The following is a 26,015-nucleotide window of genomic DNA, read 5'->3' on the forward strand; positions in this document are numbered from 1 at the left end:
GACGTTGGTTTAAGGGATTATTTAAGTGGAAAAAATAGAATAAACCACGTGGTGGATTTCTTCTTTACACAGGCTGCTTCCTGTCAGAACCAACGGGCCCATTCACTTTTAATCACAACACTGACACATGCTAACTGCTAATCATACAAACACAGAGGAAACGTTCAGGTACAGGTCGAGGATGGGACTTGATCTCCATCCATATTGAGGCACATGTTCCTGTCTCGTGTCCTTATCTATAGATCAGCACATCCTGCGTGTTTCGACATGCTCACAGCAGCCACAACATCAAGGCCGAGTGCAGCCATCCTTTCAGAAGTGAGTAAATCCATCTCTTGTCGATGAACCCATGTTGCATGTTTGGGCTGAGCCTGGCCTGATGTTTCCTCTCCCCAAAGATTAGTTTGCACTTTTATTAACTTCACTGATGTTTGGATCAGACTCTTCTCCTCACTCAGCTTCCAGTAAGTGACTGCAGGCCAGTGACGGACATGTCACCTCCTTGTTAGAGATTAAATCAAACACATAAACAGCAGCTTCGTGTTGCTGCAGGACGTGTGTGGTCGGAACATTGATCAGAACATTGATTAGATTAAAAGATGCAGGCGAAAATGTAGAAACAGCAGAGCTGATGTGTCGCAACTGCAGTTTGTTTGTTTAGTGCCTCCATCTTAGATCATCACAGTGTCAGGATGTCTTTGAGGAGACAGTCACAGGCCCACATACAGTGAAAACACACTCCAAGATTTATTAGAGTTACACAGAGGTCCATCAAACAGGGAGGCAAAGACGGTGCCAGGAACAATCACTAGGATCCAAAAACCGGTTAATATGAAAACAGGCTACGGTACAACAGGGCTAGGCTGGAGACCAAACCCAGTAACCACAGTCATAGGGCGAAAACTAGAGAAGCCAGGAACTAGAAACAGGCTGGTATGCTCGGGATGCTCGAAATGGCGTGGAGTGCAGGGGGGAGACACACACTAAGTACACGAGGGAAGGGCAGACAACTGGTTTCTTCAGCCATGATGGTGGCTGTGCTGGGTGGTCAGATCCTGATCATCCAATACGTGATCACTGACCTGTGAACTTTTTACTAGGGGTGGAACGGTTCGCTAAATCCACAGTTCTGAGGTCAAGGTTTTCGGTTTGGTTCAGTTCACATTGCTGAGGATTTTTTCTACTTTTAACACTCTGGAAATACCAGATGAGCATAAAATACATGTTCTATTTATCCAACATTCAACACATTTAAGAATCAGGTCAGTGTTTCCATCATTATATCAGGTCAAGTCAATTTCATTTCTTGTTAATTTCTATATAGCACCAGATCCTAACAGAAGCCATTTAAGAACCTTTCCTATAGAACAGGTCTACACCTGGTTCTTTATTAAACAAATTGAACAGCTCATGTTATTGATCTTATCTGCACGACAGCATGTCATTTCTCTCTGTGCTGCTGTCTGCGCAGAGGCCCGATGTGTGTACACACACAGACACATGCACAGACACACACACACAGACACACACACACACACACACAGAGACACATGCACAGACAAACACACACACACAGACAAACACAAACACAGACACACACAGACACATGCACAGACACACACAGACAAACACACACAGACACATGTGCGCACCTACTCCCACCGACGGACAGAGAACGACATGCTAGTTGGATAGACTGAACTCTATGACTACGCTAAGCTATGCAATGCTAATATTACTGTTGTCCGTGTTTTCTTTTTATTTTTGCCATTGAAATATATTATTTACATCCCGCTCTGTGAGCATTGACGGGACCTTCTGCAGCTTTGCGCACGATTGGACGCAGAGTGCTGTGGGTCTCTGCTCTGCTGCAGCTGAACCTGCTGCGTGAAGCTACAGAGACTGACCGGCTGTGAGTGTTCTGAGGCAGAGGAGGAGCTCACGGCCAAAAACCAAAACACACACACAAACACACTGTCCAAAACCGAACAGAACACACGCTCCGAACCGAAACACGTGTACCGAACGGTTCTGATTTTTTTCCTGAACCGTCCCACCCCTACTTCTTACAATGTTATCCTGTCTGTCTCTGGACAGTCAGTCATTTCTTATAGTGCAGCATGCTGCTACAGGCCGGCGCTGCCGGGGGTCCCACATGACCGAGCAGTTTCTCCTCTCAGCTTGTTCAGATCTAATACAATCATCTGTAGGCTGCCATGTTTGTCCTCTGTAATGTACGGTGTGAGCTGCATGTTTGCTCCTATCTCGTTTATCCTCTCTGTCCTGTCTGCCTCTTCTTCTCCTGTTCCTCTGCTCACAGGGGGTCCGGCAGAGACCTTCTCAGACCCCTCCAGGATCCAGTTGCAGGTGGGTGACACAGCACCGTGACAGCAGTTACCTGCAGACTCCACTGGGGGGACGTTTGGTGCAGGTCAGTGACGGACATGTCACCACCACCCTCAGAACATTGATCAGAACATTGATTAGTGTGTCTGTGAGCTGACCACCTGCTGTGGTTTGAAGGGAAAAAACTCTCTTGTTTATCAGCTGTCAGCCAATAAAGTGCTGAGTAATAATCACCCAGAGGGCTGGACCTGACTGCTGCTCTGATAAAGACATGAGCAGAGACGGCACATGAGGAAGACAGTGTGGAGGACACACAGAGTGGACATGGGTCACAGAGCACTGCTGCTGCTTCTGCCTCTCTGGATCTCAGGTAGGACTCTGCTCCATGATTATTATTATTATTAGCAGCAGTAGTATTAACAGGTTATATTAATAATAATCATAATCAGTAACAACACACACACAACCTGTCTACCTAAGAGAATACATAAATAAATAAGAAACAGGAATTATAAGAGTTCTCATTGTACAGTCACATCCTCACAGGCTGTCAAAGTCTCACCGTGCACTGTGAAAATCCAGTGTCCAGAGATTAAAGGCTCTGTAGGAATATTAGAAAGGAGACATCACAAACCTTACTTAACTCTTTATATCCACATAATAACGTGTGATGATGAGAGTGCACACAATGATCAGCGGATGTGTTGATTTACCAGGCCAGGTAAAGGAGGAGAAGAGAGAGAGAGGAGGAACGAGAGCGAGAGGATCAAACATGCAGCAAACATCACACATGGCAGGTTATTGTAATGGAATGCTGCAGGCTGTGTATTCCATTTATGTGTTTTTAGCTGATTGTTGTTCAGGTTAAATATACAGGCGCTACATAGAGGAACGACACAGGCTGGTAGACTCTGGGTTTGTCAGAGGGCTGAATGCAGTTCAGCATGCTGATCTGGAGGGAGAGAGAGAGGGAGGGAGAGAGAAAACTACTAACTGGATGGCTGAAGGCTCGTCCTGCCATGAATTCTGGGAACTACAAGTAAACCTGCACTCTGTGACCCTATTAGGAATATATGGGGCCGTTAGAGCCTATCTAGTCTATGTAGAGAGTTTTAAAGTCGATTCTGTATTTTACTGGAGGCCAGTGAAGAGAAGCTCGCCTCACAGCAAGAAGGCTGCTGGTTCGATTCTGACTGTGCCGTTCTGTGTTGAGTCTGCACGTTTGTGCCTGTGTGGGTTTTCTCCGGGTACTCCGGCTTCCTTCCACATTGTGAAGACATGCTTGTTAGGTTAATCGGTCACTCGGAATTACCTGTAGGTGTGAGTGTGAGTGTGAATAATTGTTGGTCTGTGTATGTTGCCCTGCGATGGCCTGGTGACCTGTCCAGGGTGTACCCCACCTCTCACCCGTAGTGACAAAGCGGGTTAATGGATGATGGATGGAAGTTTTTCGGCATCACTCTGAGAGGATGCTCCTGATCTCAGCCATATTACGGAGGTGAAACAAAGTGGTCTTAGAGACCTGTTTAATCTGAGGGATAAACCACATGATCAAAGATAACTCAGAGTTATCACAGTCGTACTGGAGGCCAAAGTAATGCCGTCCAGAGAGAAAGTGGTATCAGATAATCTAGTTCTGAGATGTTTGGGTCCTGAGTTTTGTCCGGGTTTAATAGTAAAACATTGAAACAACGTCTTCATGAAAACTCTACAAGTCCAGACGCCTGCTTCAATCTTCTCTATGTATCATTATGACCTGGATGACTGAGATTCTTACTCAACATGTAAAACATTGGAGGTCATCCAGTCCTTTAGACATGCCTGTAGTCTGACTGACAGCTCCGTTTCTTCAGGCTTCACGGATAAATACAGCTGGGTATCATCAGCATAACATTGAAAGTTTATGCTATTTCCTAGAGGGAGCATGTAGAGGGTGAACAGGATCGGTCCGAGCACTGAACCCTGTGAAACACCCTGATTAACCCTTGTATGCAAAGAGGAGACATCGTTAACATGAACGCAGTGGAGTCTATCAGATAAATATGATTTAAACCAGCCTAGAGCTGTCCATGTAATCCTAATCTCGTGTTCTAATCTGTGTAGTAAGATGCTGTGATCTACTGTGTCAAAGGCAGCACTGAGATCCAGTAGAACGAGTACAGCGACGAGTCCACGGTCTGATGCCATGAGGAGGTCATTAGTGACTTTAAGCAGTGCTGTTTCTGTGCTGTGATGGGCTCTGAATGCAGACTGGATCAAGCAGACTGGTCCTATGCAGGTGGTCATTTAGCTGACTTACAACCAATCTTTCAAGTATCTTAGAAATAAAGGTGAGGTTGGAGTTGGGTCTTCTGTCCAGAGCTGAAAAAGCTTCTTCATGTTCCTTCTCTGATCTCCTCCTCAGGGCTCTGCGCTGACGACACACACAGTCCAACAGGTAAACAGAGGAACACATGACATCAGCAGAAGTGTTGTTGTAGAATTCACTTCATGTGTTGGTCCTTTGTGCTTCTGTTGAACAGAGACTGATGAGGTCAGGTTGGTGGAAGGAGCCAGCCGCTGCGCTGGTGGAGTGGAGGTAAAGAAAGATGGAGAGTGGAGAGCAGAGTGGTTAGAGTGGAACCTGACAGCAGCAGCTGCAGTGTGCAGACAGCTGGACTGTGGCTTTGTTGTTTCAATGCAAACAACATGGAAGTCCTCTCACTACATGTACCTCAACTGTTCAGGTCAGTGTCTCTAACTGTGGTGGTAAACTGTGTCATGAAGGAGGAGACATGAACCATGTGAGCACATTATAGGGTTAATATCAGTCTATAAGACTTTAAATAACATATGAACTGAGGAACCAGTTTACTGTCTACATTATACCAACAAACCACCCCCACTCCTTTCTGCAGACTCTGTCAGACTGGTTGAAGGGATTAACGTGTGTTCAGGCAGACTGGAGGTGAAGTCTGACCAGTCCTGGTCCTCAGTGTGTGAAGATGACTTTAACCTGCAGAATGCAGAGGTGGTCTGCAGGGAGCTCGGCTGTGGGGCTCCTTCGGTCTTCAAAGGGGGACTCTATGGAGCAGCAGAGGCTCCAGTGTGGATGAGGCGGTTCCAGTGTGGAGGCCATGAGTCTGCTCTGCTGGACTGTGGAAGCTCACAGTCCACAGAGAACAGCTGCTCAGCTGGAAAAGCTGTTGGACTCACCTGCTCAGGTACAGCTGCAGCTTTTATTTCAGGTTCTGAACTTCTCTTCTGTTTCAATCACTTTCACTAATCAATCACTTTGATCAGATCCTGATGATGTCCGCTTGGTGGGAGGAGCTAACCGCTGCTCTGGTACACTTGAGGTGAAACACAATGGAGAGTGGAGGGAGGTGAATGGCCAATACACTGACTGCACCCTGAAGGCAGCAGCTGTAGTATGTCAATGGCTGGACTGTGGCGCCCCAGTTTCAACATCCTTTAGAGATCATTCCTCAACGCGGCCCGTGTGGCACATGATCTCTTCCTGCTTCAAGTATGGATACATGATAAAGGAATGTGTTCGAGGCGGTGACGTGAGCTCCTCCAGCGTGGAAATGTCCTGCTCAGGTAAGTCCATGAATGTCTCTCATGGTAAAGTGATGTTTCTGTGTTCCATTGTCCACAGTTGATGACATCACACTGACCTGTAACACTCTCCACTGACTGCACCTTGATGCTGGCTGGCAGCAGCAGATGCTGGTTGTCTTACTGTCTCCCACCTTTCCTCCAACTTTTTACTACCCAGTCATAAAAATGGACCACATGTTCTGTCTGTTTGTCCTTCTGCATCCACAGACTCTGTCAGACTGGTTGAAGGGACTAACATGTGTTCAGGCAGACTGGAGGTGAAGTCTGACCAGTCCTGGTCCTCAGTGTGTGAAGATGACTTTAACCTGCAGAATGCAGAGGTGGTCTGCAGGGAGCTCGGCTGTGGGGCTCCTTCAGTCTTCAAAGGGGGACTCTATGGAGCAGCAGAGGCTCCAGTGTGGATGAGGAGGTTCCAGTGTGGAGGCCATGAGTCTGCTCTGCTGGACTGTGGAAGCTCACAGTCCACAGAGAACAGCTGCTCAGCTGGAAAAGCTGTTGGACTCACCTGCTCAGGTACAGCTGCAGCTTTCCTTTCAGGTTCTGAACTTCTCTTCTGTTTCAATCACTTTCACTAATCAATCACTTTGATCAGATCATGATGATGTCCGCCTGGTGGGAGGAGCTAACCACTGCTCTGGTAGACTGGAGGTGAAACACAATGGAGAGTGGAGGGAAGTGGATGACTATGACTCTGGCTGGACCCTGAAACAAACAGCTGTAATATGTCAGTGGCTGGACTGTGGCTCCCCACTGTCATCATCTGTTAAAGATCGCTTCCGTCGACGACCTTTGTGGCTGATGAAATCTTCCTGTGTTCAATTTAACTCAACAACAAAGGAATGTGTTACAATGGCCTCTATGCGCTCCTCCAGCCTGGAAATCTCCTGCTCAGGTAAGTCCATAATTGTCTCTCCTGGTAAAGTGATGTTACTGTGTTCCATTGTCCACAATTGATGACATCATACTGACCTTTAACACTCTCCACAGACTGCACCTTGATGCTGGTTCAGATTCAGATTCAGAAAACTTTATTTGTCCCCGAGGGGCAATTTAAGGCATGAGTGAGCAGCTTGAAATATAAGACACAGTAAAATAGAATAGAGAATAGATAAAAATAAAATATTAAGTATGTACAGGGTATCAAGTCATAAATGTTATGACTATCCAAATGTCCATGAACAATGTAAATAGATTGTAAAGTGGCTAAAGTGCAAAAGTAAGCAGTAAACAGAAGTATATATATGTGCAAATTAAAGCTGAGGTAAAAACGGTAATAGCAGCGACTAGTAATTACAGGTATGTGAGTTAGAGGGTGGGGGGCAGGGGGAAGGTTGACTGTACTATGGCTGTGTGTTGACTGGAGAGGAGTCAGGGAGGAGAGAGAGTGTGTGGGGAGGAGTTAAGGAGAAGGATGGCTTTGGGGATGAAGTGGCCTTTCTTCTTTGGGTTCTGCAGGCAGGGCAGCGGAGCTGTCGTCCAGAGGGGAGCCACTTAAATGCTGAGTGGAGGACGTGTGAGGGCTCTCTGAGGGGGCTTACTGCCAGGTTGAGTGTCTGTTGGTCATGAGTGTGAGCAAGAGTTCGTACAGGCAGGCCAATGATCTTAGAGCTGACTGAAACAGTGCTCTGCAGTCGATTTCTGTTGTGGAGGCTGATGGAGTGGAACCAGCAGGTTATTGAGAAGGTGATGATGCTCTCAAAGCTGAAGTAGAGAGTCTGTAGAATGTCTTTACTGACTCCAAAGGAGCCGAGTTTCCTCAGGAGGTAGAGACGTTGCTGGCACCTTCTGAGAGTGTCCTCGGTGTTGGGGGAGAATTTCAGGAGGTTGTGAAAGATGGTGCCCAGATATCTGATCTCCTCGACCAGCTCCACTGGCTGTCCGTGGATGATGGTGGTGGCTGCTGTAGTCAAGTCCCTCTATTTTTTGGAGTAAGTCACCACTAGCTCCTTGGTCTTGCTGACGTTCAGTTCCAAGTGTGAGCTGTTGCACCATTCAATGAATTCCTGAAGAGCTGGACCATGGTGATGTGAGAGGCCTGACACCAGGGACAGGAGAACGGTGTCATCAGCATACTTAACCAGATGACTAATGGTTGTGTGGATCTACAGTCATCAGTGTAAAGGATGAAGATTAGGGGTGATAGCACATAGCCCTGAGGGGAGCCGGTCGAGGTAGAACCGAGGTCTGAAAAGGTGATGTTAACCAGTACTCTCTTTGACCTGTTGGTGAGAAATTCCAGTATCCACAGGATGGGGGGAGGGGGAAAGCTCTGTATGCATCTGGTACAGAACCATAACATTTGTCCAGTGTCTTCCCAAGACAAGTAGTGCATGTTATATATTAGGGATGTCCCGATCAGGTTTTTTTGCCCTCGAGTCCGAGTCTGAGTCATTTGATTTTGAGTATCTGCCGATATCAAGTCCCGATCCAATACTTTCAGGACTCTCTATAAAGGCACTCATTGCAGCAAAACCTGTGTGTGTGTGTGTGTGTGTGTGTGTGTGTGTGTGTGTCAGTCACTACCGCCACACTGGGAGATTTCACACACGCATCGAAATCTCGAACCCAGGACCTCTCAAGCCAAAAGCAGCTGTCATACCCCTACACTACAAGACACAGAGCCACCCTGCATAGAAGGCATTAACTTTGACAGCCCTGAAAAATATATATCCGAGTCCTGATCGGGAGGTAATGTCCGATTCCGATCGAGTCTGAAATCACATAATCGGGCCCGATTTCCGATCACGTGATCGGATCGGGACATCCCTATTATATATTGCTGAAAATCTTTGAGGGACTTGTCAGGAGAGCAGTGGTTGAAGTCTCCTAGGATGAACTTAGGGGAGTCCAGTGATAGCTGTTCCATTTTGTTGAGTGTGTTGGGGGTATGCTCAGTCTGAATGTAAACCAGGATGAAAAAAGTTGTGGGAATTCTCTGGGCAGGTTGAATGGACTCAGGGAGACAGCCAGGAGCGATGCCCATGGTGCACAGTCTCTCTCTCTCTCCACGATTGTGGAGCACCAGCTGTTGTTTGCATACAGGCACATGTTGCTTCCCGGTGTGTTCACTGTCCCGATCCAGTCGGTCGGAGTGGTGGGGTAAAGCCATCAATGTGCAATGTGTTATCAGTGTCGTTCTTATTTAACCATGATTCAGTTAGTGCCAGAATAGAAGCAGGGAGAAAAACAGGGAGAAAAGTGCAGGATTGTCCGGTTGTAGCCGTGCAGTATTACAAAAAGCTAACTGCTAACTGCGGTAGCACAAGTTAACTGCTGACAGAGAGGTAGCGTAAGAGTCGCTATTACGTAGTATTTAGCGCCATTGGAGTTAGGCAGGAGACGTATACAACATGTCAGTGACTACGAGTAAGAACGATAAGAAAAAACAAGAGCAAACAAAAAACAATATAAAACTAGAAAAAAGTAGAGAAAACTGCTCAGCTTTGCCACCGGTCGACCGCACCAGCAGTGACCCGGATGTATGGTTGTCTTACTGTCTCCCACCTTTCCTCCAACTTTTTACTACCCAGCTATGAAAATGGATCACATGTTCTGTCTGTCTGTCCTTCTGCATCCACAGACTCTGTCAGACTGGTTGAAGGGACTAACGTGTGTTCAGGCAGACTGGAGGTGAAGTCTGACCAGTCCTGGTCCTCAGTGTGTGAAGATGACTTTAACCAGCAGAATGCAGAGGTGGTCTGCAGGGAGCTCAGCTGTGGGGCTCCTTCGGTCTTCAAAGGGGGACTCTATGGAGCAGCAGAGGCTCCAGTGTGGATGAGGAGGTTCCAGTGTGGAGGCCATGAGTCTGCTCTGCTGGACTGTGGAAGCTCACAGTCCACAGAGAGCAGCTGCTCAGCTGGAAAATCTGTTGGACTCACCTGCTCAGGTACAGCTGCAGCTTTCATTTCAGGTTCTGAACTTCTCCTCTGTTTCAGTCACTTTCACTAATCAATCACTTTGATCAGATCCTGATGATGTCCGCCTGGTGGGAGGAGCTAACCGCTGCTCTGGTAGACTGGAGCTGAAACACAATGGAGAGTGGAGGGAGGTGGACATATCGTACTCTGAGTGGACCCTGAAACAAACAGCAGTAATGTGTCGTAGGCTGGTTTGTGTTTCCCCCTTTTCAGCATCAACAAGAGATTATTTCACTAGTCGACCTGTGTGGAGGATCCAGTCTTCCTGCATTCAGCATGAATCCAAGCTGAAGGAATGTGTTCTGCAGGATTCTGTCAGCTCTTCCAGTTTGGAAATCACCTGCACGGGTAAAACAGACTGACTGTTAAAGTAATGTTGCTGTGTTCCATTGTCAAGACATCACATTGAACTGTGTGTCACCACGTGGCTTGGGGTCATTTGGTGTGAGGTGCACAGTTTGGCCGGTGTGTGTGGGTCTTCATCGACACACACGGCAGCTTTGACTCAACACATCCTTTCATTTCTCTGCTAGTTTGGCTAATCTTCTCCTCTTTGGTCATAGAGCTGCTCGCTCGCCCAAACATCTCCCTCTCTGCCTCCACTGACGGGGTTTCCCAGGCCGAGCAGCAGGGCTTTTGGGTGCTCATTGGCTCCACCTTCGGCATCATGTGCTCCGTCGAAGCGCAGTACCAAGGAGGTTCCTTCCAGCTGATGTTCACGTCCTCCAACACAGCACAGAACTACACCCTGCCAGCTGTCAATCACTCCGCCCTCTTCCTGTTCTCTGCTGCAGACCACACCCACCGAGGAACCTACACCTGTGTTTATCACAACCACGTTTTGTCCCATGACTTCTCCTCTGTGAGCCAGCCGCGCTCTCTGGCCGTCTTAGGTAACTTCATAGAGTCCAGCAGGAGCTGTGACGGCCACAGGATAGTTTCAGTGCTGAAGGAAATGACTGTGACAGCACATGACCACATCACGTGTCTCCATCTGTTTCAGCCCCTCTGACAGAGCTGATCATCAGGGTCACTGTGGTCCTGCTGGCTATGACGTCCTCCATCACTGCCATCTGCTGCTACTATAAGGTACTGCACGTGTTGTGTCTGATGTGTTCAGTTGAAGGAGAAACGTCACTTCAGTGATTAAAAGCTGGTTTGTTGTCGTATCTTTCAGCCGAAGCTAGGCTGACCAGAGATCAGAGATGATGGTCTTGGAGGATCCAGAACTGAAGGCTGGAGGAAAGAGTTGGACCTTCAGACCTCTTTGACCCTGAAGAGGACTTTCAGGTCTTTCTGTTGGGAGAAGGGCTTCAGATTACAGCAGCTTTGCTTTCAGCTTTAACAAGCAGCTTTTTACAATGGTCACAATAAATAAAATATAAGTTTTGCACTGACTGGGTGTGTGCGTCCTGTTCTTAGAGTCATCATAGAGTGTGTGTCAGCAGCTCCTCTCACTCTTCGTTCAGTCAGATTTTTGTCCTCTTGGTCCCTGTTGGACCTCTGCTAAACAGGACACTGCAGACTGGAACAGACAGAAACAAACAGCAAAGCAGATCATTAGGAGCCATGTTACTCTTCATAGCAGCCAGGGATTCATCACTGTCTCATTACTCTGCATCATGTCGGGACTTTTCAGGTCTCAAATATATTCCTGGGAACCAGCATGGTCTCATCATGTCACTGTGCAACAGTAATCTATCTGTTATTTTGTGCACATTGTTCATCATTTCAAATGAAAAAATCTGAGAATGATCATTTAGGACCCGGTTGCACGCAAGATGGACACGGTGTCCAAGCAGTGGAGCAGAGAAGAGGCCATCAGGTTGAAGGCACGCCTCGATAGGGTGCATCTGCATCATTAATGAGACATTAGCGTGGTCACACAGTGTGTGTGTTTTACTCACACAGTGTGATGCCTGGTGGTGACAGAAAATGCAATCTCACCAATTTTACAAACCCCTTCCACATCTGTCTGTCTTTACTTTTGACGGCCTCATGCCTCTAGGCCTCGGCTGTATCCAGGGTTTTATCATTATGGTGAAGTTTGCCTTCATCACTTACATTTTTAACTTTAAGCATTTATAGATTCACAGGATCAGATTTTCATGGTTTTTGTGACTTGCATAGTAAGTATTACTGTTCTTACAGTGTGCACACAGAGGTCATGTCCTGCTCTCCTAATGTGTGATAGGCTGTAATTTACAGTCAGTGATTGTTGCACCTTTTGATTACATTCATTAAAATGCAGTTCAGTTAGCTCAGCCTGCTGTGTTGTTAGCTCCATGTCTTATCATGGTGCGCTCTAACAACATAACAGAAAACTATTCTTAATCTGAGCAATAAACACAGTAAGTGTGAAGAAAATGACCATTGCTGTTGTGTTCTGTGTTATCTGTGCTCCTCTGAATGACTGAATCTGCTGATCTGCGCTCGATTGCTTGTGTCTCCGCCCTCATTGAGCAGTGAGTGAATCGCGCGCAGTCATTGGTGGGATCGTTTTTGCACATTTCTCAGGTAAACTGTTGGTTGAGACGCTACCAGAATGTTGTTAAAGATTATTTGACATGTTCAGAGTGTTAAAAGAGTCTCTGTGGAGTACGTTTAAGTGAGTTTGACCCAGTTTTCCAGCAGGAATAGCATGTGTGCTAATGCTAGCAGAGCCCCGCACCTGTAGCCGGAAGTTTTCACCGCTGCTCGTTTGTGTTTGAAGAGAATTAACATGAAATATTTGGTTGTTATGAACTATGACAAAGTTCAAACAGTTTATGATGACATGAATGAGGAAACATGCCCAGTTATTGTCATCCTTTTATCTCATTTCCCACATTAACATGTGCCAACTGGAAGCAGTGTTTTCAGATTAGGCGGTGATGAGGATTAGAACCCCTCAGGCTCTCAGAGACCACAGTCTGCTGCTGTCACAGCGTGGCGTCTACAATACACAGAGAACGCACCGATATGACTCCAGACCACAGGCACAGAATTACATCTGTTCCATCTCTACGTTGGATTCATGAATTAATAAAATTAATTTGACATGTTTTGTTATTGTTCGTTTCTGGCTGCTCTAATCTGCAGTGTCCTGCCAACAGCCAGTGCAGAGTTCCTACAGGGACCAAGAGGACTCCGTCTGACTGAAATCCACAACCAAGTGTCTGCAGCTCTGTTACGTCCAGCTCAGCCAGGAGAGAAGCAGCACTACAATCAGGTGATGCTGGATAATCAAAGGTTTTATTTGGAAGTCATTTATGATTTGATATTATTTCAAATGAGTAAGGTCTATATCAGGGGTACTCAATTTCAAGTTGAAGAGGTCCAGTTAGAGAAAATTTCTCGGAACTAGGGGCTAGGAGATAAATATATACATACCAATATGCATGGAACCAAAACGGCAGTACAATACAGTACAATGTAAAAACTTTGACAATATTTTCGTCACATAATATAGAGCTGTAGAATGTTCTTTCATTAATTACATAAAAGTAGGGTTGCATTTTAAAATAAGGGGAAAGGAGGGGGCGTATGTTTTTTACTTAGGCCTATATAATGTTCACCATAATATTTATTTTCAAGTATGTTCATTGCAATGCTGGAAACACTATCACTTCAGACAACATTTTTCTTTAATTTCCTTAACTTGAACAATACTTTTCTACATATCCCCCTCTAGATAACATAACTTATGCCAGCTACAATTTTCAAATCTCATTTCCATTCAGTATGCTTGCAAATAATCTATAATCCTGTGCTTGGGTCCTCTCCTCCTCCATCCAATGCTGGATATTGAGCCCTGTACTAAACTTTCTTTGCATGCACAGTTACAGCAGAACAAAGTGGTGAGTGTGTGAGAGGGAAAGGGGATTTAACTGGTTGATGTATTGAATCTCTGCATGACGGGAACAACCAGACTGCAACCTGCATCTCCGAAAAATTACAACATTACTATTCAATTCAATTCAATTCAGTTTTATTTATATAGCGCATATTACAATCAGACATTGTCTCAAAGCGCTTCACAGGAACCCCCCTAAGAGCACTGTGGCAAGGAAAAACTCCCTTTAAGACTGTTTAATTGTTTTCCGAACGCATCTATTTATAGAAGCTGCCGGAATGCCGTACTGGACCGTTCTGGCCCAGTTTAACCCCGGTGTATCGCTGTCTTTCTTTTCTTTTCTCTCGTCTTTTCACGTGTGTAATCTGTCTGCAACTTGTATTGTAGTCGCACCACCTGAAATGCCCAGATTTGATTGGCTGAAAGTTATCAGCTAGAAATGTGTGTAGAACTCTTCCCACGGCTCCACTGCAGCACACATCGCACTCACTCAAACAGGTTTTGACGCGCTGAACAGCAGCAGAAGCAGCAGTTTAGGTGAACAGACACGTTGGACAGCAGGGACGATGGTGCTACTGTTTGGGATTTCACAGCTTTGCCTGTTTTCCCAAATATCTCCGCTTCATACATGTTCACCTGAACTGCTGCTTCTGCAGATGATCAGCAGCGGAACAGCTTCTGAACCTGTATGTGTGTGTGATGCTGCAGTGGAGCCGTATGAGGAGTTCTACACACTTGTTTCTCATGAAGTATGAACAGTCCGGTCCAAACGGATTTTATTCTTATTTCTGCCTCCTCAGGAACACAAACAGATGTCTCTGTCCTTGTGGAGTTTTTAACAAGCATATGTCACGTCACTCCGCCTCCTTCATCTAGTCTGCGTTCACTCAAAGCCACGAGTGAAGCTGAGTATAACTTAACACCCCCCCCCACACACACACACACACATCGTTTGTAATTATTTTTAAAACAATAAAAATGATCGTTCATTAATGGTAACTGATGAAAAAGCCTCAAGTAATCAGGATACTACTCGATATTAAATAATAACCCACAGCCCTGCTGTATTACATGTTATACTAATATGGATTTTTTTGTATAATTCTCATGACCTGGAACAGGGGAACCACTCTACTGCAGTAATTCTTCTCACAATTAGTGCAGTTAACACATCATGCATGAGGAGAGAAAATACCATCAAATACCAGAAACCGTTATAATAACATAAAAATACTGTGATATAGAATTTTGGTCATACTGCCCAGCCCTAATTTTGCACTATTGTTATTGTTGCACGGTCAGAGTATTCTATTAAGAAACGTTTAGTTACTTCATGTCGTTACGCTGGTGAGAGCTCAGAGTAAAATAAACACGTGCTTGTAGCTTTAAGTGAGTTGAGAGTTGAGCTGAGGGATAGAAGGTAGATGGCCCGAGAGCCTAGAGGAGCTCACGGTTTCCTGACCATGTTAAGTTTGTGTTATACTATTTTAGAGCATGTGGATGTATTTCTTACATGTTTATGGCCGTGCTGATTTTTTATTTTTGTTTACTGGAACATTATTATTTTTGTACTTTTGTATCTGAGAAAACAAACTGTGGGGACACATCTTACAAACACGCGTCAGCCATGAGCTCCGGTGGAAGGTTTTATTGGAAAACCTAAACAATGTCAAAAGATAAAAAAAGAGAGACAAACTGCACAAACAGAAAAATCTGACAGTTATTTAAAGGAAGCAGAGCGCCAACTCATCGAAAATTCACACACACACATTCCTGTGCTTTAACAATGGACTCATCATCAGCTTTCTTCATCCAGAGCACTCATCTCCATCTGCTGTCAGTATTTACATGATGTACAACAACTGTGTGAAGGAACAATACACACGTTCCATGAATCATGACAAATATGAGAGCTGAGCTGCACCTGGAACACTAACGGTGATGTCATGGCGTCCTGGAGCTCAGCAGACACACTCAGGGGGGTTCAGGTCCTCTTCAGGGTCAAAGACGTCTGAAGGTCCTTCAGTTCTGGATCCTCCAAGACCATCATCTCTGCTCTCTGGTCAGTCTAGCTTCGGCTGAAAGATACGACAGCAAACACGTCTTATAATCCCTGAAATGACGTTTCTCCTTCAACTGAACACATCAGACACAACACGTGCAGTACCTTATAGTAGCAGCAGATGGCAGTGATAGAGGACATCATAGCCAGCAGGACCACAGTGACCCTGATGATCAGCTCTGTCAGAGGGGCTGAAACAGATGGAGACACATGATGTGGTCATGTGCTGTCACAGTCATTTCCTTCAGCACTGAAACTATCCTGTGGCCGTCACAGCTCCTGCTGGACTCTATGAAGTTACCTAAGACGGCCAGAGAGCGCGGCTGGCTCACAGAGGAGAAGTCACGGGACCAAACGTGGTTGTGATAAACACAGGTGTAGGTTCCTCGGTGGGTGTGGTCTGCAGCAGAGAACAGGAAGAGGGCGGAGTGATTGACAGCTGGCAGGGTGTAGTTCTGTGCTGTGTTGGAGGACGTGAACATCAGCTGGAAGGAACCTCCTTGGTACTGCGGTTCGACGGAGCACATGATGCCGAAGGTGGAGCCAATGAGCACCCAAAAGCCCTGCTGCTCGGCCTGGGAGACCCCGTCAGTGGAGTAAGAGAGGGAGATGTTTGGGCGAGCAAGCAGCTCTATGACCAAAGAGGAGAAGATTAGCCAAACTAGCAGAGAAATGAAAGGATGTGTTGAGTCAAAGCTGCCGTGTGTGTCGATGCTGAAGGACTGTGTGAAGTGGAACATAGAAGATCCATGCATTCATACATGAGGAAGCAGACAGAAGACACTGAGACACACACAGAGTGAGAGGATCACCTGAACAGATCACTGTGAGACTAAGACTGGTTCTTGTCGTGTCATTCATCAGTACACACTCCTTGAGTACAGATGCTGTCCGGACGCAGGAGGAGCTGATCCCCCACAGAGGTCTGCTTGAAGAACCTTCTGTTTGACTTGCTGACACAGCAGAACCACAACCGAGCTGCACACATGCTGCAGCTGCAGAGCTCAATCTATCACCATCAACACCCACAGGTCTCCACTCTGTGTACATGTTCACCTCCAGGTCACCGGCGCAGCGACTGTTCTCTCCCACCAGCCTGATATTGTCTGAGGAGAAACATGGAAATAATGATGAGAGGAAGTCGACCAGTATTGTCTCAAAGCTGCAGCTCCTCCTCAACCTGAGCAGGTGAGTCCAACAGCTTTTCCAGCTGAGCAGCTGCTTCTAGCTGAGCTGGTTCTGTCACAGTCCAGGAGAGCAGATTCGTTGCCTTCACACTGGAACTCTGTGGACCACACCAAGGGCTCCACAGCTCCATACAGCGCCCCCTGGAGGACAGAAGGAGCCCCACAGCCGAGCTCCCTGCAGACCACCTCTGCATTCTGCAGGTTAAAGTCATCTTCACACACTGAGGACCAGGACTGGTCAGACTTCACCTCCAGTCTGCCTGAACACACGTTAGTCCCTTCAACCAGTCTGACAGAGTCTGTGGATGCAGAAGGACAGACAGACAGAACATGTGGTCCATTTTCATGACTGGGTAGTAAAAAGTTGGAGGAAAGGTGGGAGATAGTAAGACAACCAGCATCTGCTGCTGCCACCAAGCATCAAGGTGCAGTCTGTGGAGAGTGTTACAGGTCAGTGTGATGTCATCAACTGTGGACAATGGAACACAGTAACATCACTTTACCATGAGAGACATTCGTGGACTTACCTGAGCAGGACATTTCCAGGCTGGAGGACTTCCCAGAGGTCCAGACAACACAATCTTTTATCATAGATTCAGACTGAACACAGTCAGGGATGATCTTCCACACAGGATGTTTTAAGGACTTCTTTCTGCCTGACGTTGAAGCTGGGGCGCCACAGTCCAGCCATCGACATACTACAGCTGCTTCCTTCAGGGTCCAGTCAGAGTACGATATGTCCACCTCCCTCCACTCTCCATTGTGTTTCAGCTCCAGTCTACCAGAGCAGCGGTTAGCTCCTCCCACCAAGCGGACATCATCAGGATCTGATCAAAGTGATTGATTAGTGAAAGTGATTGAAACAGAGGAGAAGTTCAGAACCTGAAATGAAAGCTGCAGCTGTACCTGAGCAGGTGAGTCCAACAGCTTTTCCAGCTGAGCAGCTGTTCTCTGTGGACTGTGAGCTTCCACAGTCCAGCAGAGCAGACTCATGGCCTCCACACTGGAACCTCCTCATCCACACTGGAGCCTCTGCTGCTCCATAGAGTCTCCCTTTGAAGACCGAAGGAGCCCCACAGCTGAGCTCCCTGCAGACCACCTCTGCATTCTGCAGGTTAAAGTCATCTTCACACACTGAGGACCAGGATTGGTCAGACTTCACCTCCAGTCTGCCTGAACACATGTTAGTCCCTTCAACCAGTCTGACAGAGTCTGCAGAGAGAAGAGGTAGAAGTTTATCCTGTGACTCTGCGTACAGAACCACACAGGTTAAAACATGGATTTGTTCCTGAGCTCCGTTGGGTTAATACATTTTGTGGGTTCCTTCCTCCCACTGTCGGACTGTTTACTGTTCTCCTTCCGAATGTTAAAATTATTGATCACTAGACACACATTTGTGACCTATAAGTCATGAAGATGTCTTCATCAGGCTGAAAGCTGTGCTGGGTCTTTGTAACCTCTAATACCAACTCTGTCTAAGCTAATAGGTGCAGACAGAGTCTGTGTGTGGAGACAGAGCTGTGAGTCTATCTGTGTTACTGGAACAATATAAATCTGTTCATTCATGCCATGTTCTCCTCCATCCAGCAGCAAATGTTTCTGCTTCTGAGTCTTCTCATCACAGTTCATGTCTCCTCCTTCATGACAAAGTTTACCATCACAGTTAAAGACACTGACCTGAACAGTGGATCTGTACTTTGTATGGGTAACTTCCTGCCTCTATGGAAAGAACAGAGCCACAGTCCAGCTGTCTGCACACTGCAGTCGCTGCTTTCAGGTCTCTCTCGGAGAACCACTCTGCTCTCCACTCTTCACCTTCCTTTACCTCCAGTCTACCAGCGCAGCGGCTGGCTCCTCCCACCAACCTGACCTCATCAGTCTCTGTTCAACAGAAGCACAAAGGACCAACACATGAAGTGTATTCTACAACAACACTTCTCCTGTTGTCAATTGTTCCTCAATTCACCTGTTGGACTCTGTGTGTTGTCAGCGCAGAGCCCTGAGGAGGAAATCAGAGAAGAAACCTTTCATCAACTATCAGCCTCAAGATAAAACCATCAACACCTCAGATGATAATTATGTCTGTGCTCTCATCATCACAAATCGTAATTTGGTACCTTTCAAGGTGGTCTCATGGCCAGTCACAGGTAGGCTGTCCCCTTTCTCATACTGAGCGTAGATGTTAACTTTGTAGCGGGTCATGGGGGTGAGTTGGGGAAGGAGGGCAGTGAGGGTGTCCCCGGGCACAGACATGGACATGTAATGGCTATCAGCATCGTCTGCTGGCTCAAACCGAACCAAGAAGGACTCCACCATGTTGACATCAATCTCCCATGATGCCCTGAAGCTTCTGGTACTGACCTCTGAGAAAGACAGGGTCTTTGGCTGGAGCAGCTCTGGAAGAGGAGGAAGACGCCTTTAGAGATGCTAAAGGTGGACTCATTTATACCTAAAATCTAAAATCAGACCATCTGAAAACTGCTGCTCATGTTTAGTAGGTTTTCAGCCATTGTACTCAATGAGAGAGGAAAGAGAAACAGCATGAGGAGAGTTTGATTTGATCGATGAAACTACCCACAGGTTCTGTCCACATCAAAGAGCTGCAGATTGAAAACAGTGCTGCAGTGAGGAATGTTTTGGTTATTCTTTAATTTGATGCAGTTAACTGCTAGTGGTGCAGCATGTGCTTGAAACCCAACAAACTACTCCCACTAACAAATTATAGTACTCATATTGTGAGCCACTTCTGCCATATTCTAAATCTAAATGTCCCATTTAAACAAACAGTATCTTTCTTCTCCACCCCACAAGGCCGAATCTGAATCCGGAAATCTGACTCACGTCTCTGGTAGATGTTGTGGCAGATTGACTGTGTGAGCTCTTTGGAAATCCTGTGGAAACCATCGAAGTCCTCTACAGTGAACACGTGGGTCTCCACAGGTTCAGTGGCAATGGCCTCAAGCTCAGACCGAACAGCATCCTTAACACCCACAGCAAAGATGTCTACGTCTGCGTTCCTAAGCCTGGTAGCTGGATCCTCAAAGTCATCAGACAACTGCCCATCAGTGATGAGGATGATGACACGGGGAACATTGGGGCGTGACCCTCTGCTGCTTTGGAAGATTGTCTCCCTCACGTGGTTTAAAGCCTTGCTGGCGTTAGTGGAGCCGCCACGGTACGAGAAAGTCCTCACAGCCTTCACCACAGCATTCAGGTCATGGTGGGTGTTCAGGTAGAACTCGGCATGAGGGTCCATACAGTTCTGGATCAAGCTGATCTGAACCTTGTCTGGCCCGATGTTAAAGGTGTTCACCAGGACCTCGAGGAATGCTCTGACTTTGGCCAAACCGATACTATAGGATCCGTCCACAAAGAGGACGACATCAGCCTTCACATCCACATCCAGGGAACATTCTGGGTGGGAGAAACATGATCCGTCTGAAATTATTTAGGATTGCATGAAAAATCAACCTGTGTGGAAACTCACCCAGAGAGACTTGAACTGGCTCCGTCTTCTGCATGGCTGTGACAGGCTCGCTGGGTGTCAGGCGCTTTAGAGCGAACAGACTGATCTGGTACTCTGTGTCTGGAGCCAGGTCTCTGACTATCACTGTGGTCTGCGTCGGGCCCACATACAGATCCTGCAGCTTGCTGTCTGCCATCCTGGGGATCAGCTGAACCTTGTATGCTGAAATGTCTCCAATGGAGGCGTCCCAAGTCAACCGCATGGACTTGGAGGCCACCTCCTGGACTTGGAGGTTAGAGGCTGGCTCAACAACTGCAATAAAAAGAATTACAGATGTGCATAAAGACCACCAGCTGAAACTGTCACACGTTTAAACAGGGACAGGATGACAGAGAGAAAATAGTTGTTCCAACACCTTCTCTGCTGATGAGTGTGTTGAGTTGTTCATCAACACAGGTGCACACCAGAGTAATAAGGTTTCTCTCTTCATTATGGCTTTTATCAATGTGGTCGATCCAAACGATGTGGCTGCTGTGCGGTGTGGAGGCCATGAGCTGTATCTCTTCTTTTGAAGCATTGTTGATAGCTGAAAGACACGTTATGAAGCTGTGGTAAATGCAGCTGCCAAACGCAGGTCATTCATGCATTATAAGCACTGATATAATGTTTCAGGGACAAAGGATGGGACATAAGCAACACATGCAATGTATGCATGCCTTACTAAAGCTAGCCCCATATGTTTTGGTACAAGTTCCACGAAAAGATGCAAAGGAGCCCTGAGTCATTTGAGCACTTTGCAGCAGAGATTAAACTAAAGCTTCAAGTACTCATAAACTACTCAGGCCTCAGTGTTAGGCACCATGCTAACACTAGACAAGGCAATAGATATAGCCCGCTCTTCTGAGCTTGGCCAAATGCAGCAAAAGGCCATGGCTATGCATATTAGGTTCTGAAGTATGTAACCTTTAGTACCATATTTGGCAGATACTGCTTCCTCAGGCTCCCTTTTGGTACTGTGTCTGCCCAGGCTGAAACATATGAGGGCCTGGAGGCTGCCATGGTGGACAACATCAATGACAGCACAGCATGACTGAAGCCTTAGAGCCAAAGCTAAACCTGGACAAATGCCACGTCGGTGTTACTGTAGTAAACTCTTTTGGACAAAAGCTCACAGCTGATGGACTGAAACCAGACCCCTGCAAGGTGAAAGCCATCTGTGATGAAAATTAAGCAGATTTAGGGTCAATCCTTGGTATGGCCTTTATTTCTTTACTTCCTCTGATGTTTTATGAACAATAACACTTTATTTTACCAAAAGTGTCATATACATGTGGGTAACTTGACCTATGAGTGAGCATGTGTTGTAAAAGTTACAAGATATAATAAAAATAGACATTTTCCCATACAAGCCTGTGGGCCTGTATTTGTTGACAGAAACTTTCCCTCTTACCTGTTGATCGACTGTTTCTGTTGTGGTTTTGAAAATCACGGGAAGTAGTTCAGCCATATTCAAAAATCCTTAAACTCTGAATTATCCCCACAAATACAACAGCTGGACTGGGTTGCTATCAGTTTTTCCTGCAAGCTGCTGTAAACGGGGACTTCATAAGGCTGTTCCATGCTTCTCGCTCTCGGCGCTCCGAGAACAAAATTATGTCATTTACGTGCACATTAAACACCGGGAGACGGGATGTATTATTACTACTGTTAAAATATTAAATGCTCAAGGAAAATGTAAGATGCAGAATGTCATTAACTTGTTCTGGCTACATACCAACGACAAAGATCTTCACCCCCATTTTCCGGAGTAGCCTGGCATAACCCTCCACTGCATCAGTAGATTCGCCATCTGTGATGATCACCAGCACTTTGGGGAAACCCGTCCTGGCACCGGCCTCCTCAGTGAAACTGTTTTTGAAGACATAGTTGAGGGCGTTGCCTGGACCAATGAGACGGACAGGTTTCACTTCACAGTTTCAAAAGTTTGAGTAATTGTAGAATGATAAAGCTCATTATTACACTAAACAATGTAATTCACGTCTCCACGGTAACGATACACTGACAGCCTGCTCCTTGCGTTGCTCAGAGCTGCAGCACGAGAACAAGAGTTTTTGCTTTCACTTTGAGTTTGCGGTTCATTTATTAAAACTCTGCCAGCGGTAGAAGCCTAAATAACATGAAATCGCCGTGCTCCAAGTTTGCAGCAGCAGGCACACTTCACATTCTGACAAAGTTTGGCACAACCCACCGCTGTGAATGTGCGCTCTCAACAATGAACGTGCTGAAGAACCAGTACCGCAGTGGACTCGCAAATGAACACATGCATCAGTGCGTCCGCCTGGCCATCACACCACACAGCAAAGCTCAAAGCCTAGGCAACAGACAAGATGCCAGTTCTCTCATTAAGCACTCATTAAGCAGTGTTTGAGACTGACACTGAAAAATGGGTTTTCATTGCACTTTAATTCCTGAGATCTTGATATATTTGTTCACCAATGAAATCTATGCCAGCCTTGTTTTTTATTTTGTTAAAATAAAAGGGACATTTGTGTTTGATAGCATGTAAAATTCCTGAGATGCTTGATTCACCTTAGAGGTATATTCCTGACATCACATCACTTTAAAGTGTTCTTTAATCTCCCTCCTTTTTTCTCGACTAGAGGTGATACATATGTTCACCGAGTTTCATGTCTGTAGGTCTAACAGGGAAGGGTAGGGTAAGTAGGTGGCGCTATGTTTCAGAATGACAGGCTCAGCATGCCTGTATGTGGGAGATGCAGCCATAAACATCCATTTGTGGTGTGTTGGCTAAGGGTCAACAGCCAGACCATGTGACGTGAAGTGCTGCGTTTTTGGTCCTTGGTCGGACATTTCCCCTAGGAGGAGTTTGTAAAACTGCGAAGTGAGCCAAATGCAAAATGGCACAGTTATTAAGTTCCTCTAAGCTCTCACCTGTGTTAGTGCCTCCTCCTCTCGTTGACAGTGAGCTGATGGCGTGCAGCAGCGCTGGTCGTGTCAGGTGATCCTTCAGGTTGAACTCAGTGCGGGCATCGGTGCTGAACTGGACCAAACCCACCCGGGTATTGTTTTCACCGATCTGAAAAGCCCCGGCTGCCGCTGAGATGAGTCTGCAGATGTCTTTAAACATTTGTCGGGAAACACTTCCGGAGCCATCTACCAGAAACACCACATCTACAGCGGCACTCACAGGGCATTCTGGGAAAAACAAAAAGGTTTCATGTTATTCTCATGAAAAAGGAAAATCATCCTCATCATCTGCAGAGCACGGCTCTTGTAAATCAGCATCTGTAATGGTTTCCACTTCTCTCTGCACTTCAGGACTGGGCTCCTCTTAACTTGCTCCTTCGAGCTGATCAGCAATCAAACTAATAATCACTCTGCTTCGGTGATGCAAAGATCTTTGATGAAGCTGATGTCCCACTCTCCTACTCCAACTTTAGCTTAGCTACCTTGCTAGCTACTGTCTGCTGACATACGTCCTTCCATTTCTGTTTTATAAATGTGTTGAGTAAAACATTACATTTTTGTTAGTGTCAGATTATTTATTATATAAGACTGATGAACGCTGGTTTGAGGGCCCCAAGTAACTCTAGAATCACCCCCCATTACTGCTGAGTTCACGCTGATGGACACAGCCCCGAACAAAGCTCAGCTGCAACTTGAGACTGATTGACAGGAAGTAAAAGCCCTCATCAGGGTAAAGGACTTACTGACTGACTGTGAAAGGTCCTGTTCCCCTAAAGATTCTTTTGATCCACTGAAAACTGAAAGACAATAAAAACATGTAAAGTCAGAAACAATTCAGAAAAGATATGTGTAATATTTTCATTCTATGAACCATTTCATGACAGTAACTCTTTTATAAGGCTGCTCTCTAACATTTGACCACATCATGACTTTTGTTTCCATAGCCGTGATGGTTTCAATAGCTTCTTCTCATAGATCTTTATGAAAATCAGCTGCTGTCACGTCAGGAGAGGGAGGAGCTTTCAGATGCATGGTGTGTAACAGCCCAACTCTTATCTACATCCTATAAATCTGATAACTCCAATGACTCCAACAGTAGCATGTTGAACAGTTTCCTTCATGTTATTCACAATAACACACAGCAAAAAGACGCACACCAGCAGCCCAGTTAACACCGGCTTCAAGCTTTCTGCTCTTGGCCGCACGACAGCCTGCAAGTGCTTCAGGTGCCAATCCTTAATTTCAGACTTTACTCTGTCAGATCAGTCTGCTGATGAATTCATGCAGCAGGTTTCCATCTGCACTCAGAGTGAGGTCAGAGGTCTCTGAGTGTTTTAGAATGAGGACCTCAGGTTGATCCTCTTTCAGACACTTTGAGAGATAAACGTTCATCATGGAGCAGAGTCCTACCTGAGATCCAGAGAGGCAGAAGCAGCAGCAGCGCTCTGTGACCCATGTCCACTCTGTGCGTCCTCCACACTGTCTTCCTCATGTGCCGTCTCTGCTCATGTCTTTATCAGAGCAGCAGTCAGGTCCAGCCCTCTGGGGGATTTCTGCTCGGCACTGTATTAAAACTCTGATTTGCTGATAGCAGCACTTGCACAGCTCAGTCCTTCAGAATAAAAGCCTTTAATAAATATGCACTGCTTCCCCTCTGACAGGCAACGTTCTTCATCAGCAGTGTGTGTCTGTCATCAGTTTGATCCACACACACATTTAATTTATGGATACAATGACGAGGGATCAACACACTCGCACACTGAAACAGCTGGAACACTGTAAAAATGCCACTAAAAATAACAGAAATTCCCAAATAAATCATTCAAGTTTAAATTATAGCAGTTTGTGTTTATTAGCATGTTGTTTTGTAACATGAATCTCAACGACAGCACACGTTAACATGAAGTTCAACCGTGGCAGCGGTGTCTTCCTGCAGGCCTCAGTGTGCCGAGGACTTGCTGCAGGGTTTTACTGCTTCTCTGCAGGAGTCAGAGAACAGCACAGCAGAAAGATGTGATTTTTGTATGTTGCAGCGTCTTAAAGACGACTTGAGGAAACTAAAACAGCCTCATTTCATCCAGCTGTAATGATTCAACATGGACAGAGTGGAAACCCACAGACTGCAGTTGCGACATATCAGCTCTGCTGTTTCTACATTTTCGCCTCCATCTTTTAATCTGATCAATGTTCTGATCAATGTTCCGACCGCACACATCCTGCAGCAACATGAAGCTGCTGTTTATTAATATGTTGGGGGGGGTGTTTTGTGTGTTTTGTGATAGATGTATATAAAGTCAACAGTTTCTGGCTTCACCTGCTGTGATTCAGAGAGAAACAGAAAGAACACACACTGTGCTGGGTTTGTTCCAGCTCACAGAGGCAGACTGTGCATCATGTCTCTGAGCTTGGAGGGCCACAGCAGAGCAGAAATCCAACAACTATCACAGAGTCTGATCAGACGATTGGACATTAACCCTGCTGTCACATCAGACCTGCTGTTCCTTCTGTCCAGCAGGTCAGCAGGGGGACTCCTTCCTTGTGTATCTTGGGGAGTCCATACAGGGAGTCCATGCACTGTAGTACACCTCCTCGGCCACAAGAGGTCCTGCAA

At 46.1% G+C, this 26,015-nt stretch overlaps 1 protein-coding gene across 2 annotated transcripts in view; it reads right to left on the reverse strand.

Annotated features, from left to right (window-relative positions):
- LOC114444595 (scavenger receptor cysteine-rich type 1 protein M130-like) overlaps positions 1–24,913 on the reverse strand; it is a 493,351-nt gene extending 468,438 nt beyond the window's left edge. Inside the window, exons 1-17 of one of the 2 annotated variants that reach the window (XM_028419278.1) lie at positions 24,815–24,913; positions 24,148–24,201; positions 23,369–23,632; positions 22,191–22,355; positions 20,832–21,002; positions 20,438–20,728; positions 19,792–20,364; positions 19,068–19,346; positions 18,917–18,949; positions 18,628–18,831; positions 17,857–18,162; positions 17,478–17,777; positions 16,944–17,249; positions 16,576–16,869; positions 16,065–16,394; positions 15,869–15,954; positions 15,343–15,779 (exon numbers count right to left, since the gene is read on the reverse strand). In XM_028419278.1, the coding sequence (XP_028275079.1) occupies positions 15,765–15,779; positions 15,869–15,954; positions 16,065–16,394; positions 16,576–16,869; positions 16,944–17,249; positions 17,478–17,777; positions 17,857–18,162; positions 18,628–18,831; positions 18,917–18,949; positions 19,068–19,346; positions 19,792–20,364; positions 20,438–20,728; positions 20,832–21,002; positions 22,191–22,355; positions 23,369–23,632; positions 24,148–24,201; positions 24,815–24,896 (3,753 nt within the window). In that variant the 5' untranslated portion in view covers positions 24,897–24,913 and the 3' untranslated portion in view covers positions 15,343–15,764. Of the gene's footprint in view, positions 1–15,342; positions 15,780–15,868; positions 15,955–16,064; positions 16,395–16,575; positions 16,870–16,943; positions 17,250–17,477; positions 17,778–17,856; positions 18,163–18,627; positions 18,832–18,916; positions 18,950–19,067; positions 19,347–19,791; positions 20,365–20,437; positions 20,729–20,831; positions 21,003–22,190; positions 22,356–23,368; positions 23,633–24,147; positions 24,202–24,814 lie in introns of those variants that run through there. The other variant, XM_028419276.1, reaches the window with a different exon arrangement.
- Between the last annotated feature and the right edge of the window lie 1,102 nt (positions 24,914–26,015).

The sequence above is a fragment of the Parambassis ranga genome, chromosome 13 (genome assembly GCF_900634625.1).
Source record: "Parambassis ranga chromosome 13, fParRan2.1, whole genome shotgun sequence".
NCBI classification, from domain to species: Eukaryota; Metazoa; Chordata; class Actinopteri; family Ambassidae; genus Parambassis; species Parambassis ranga.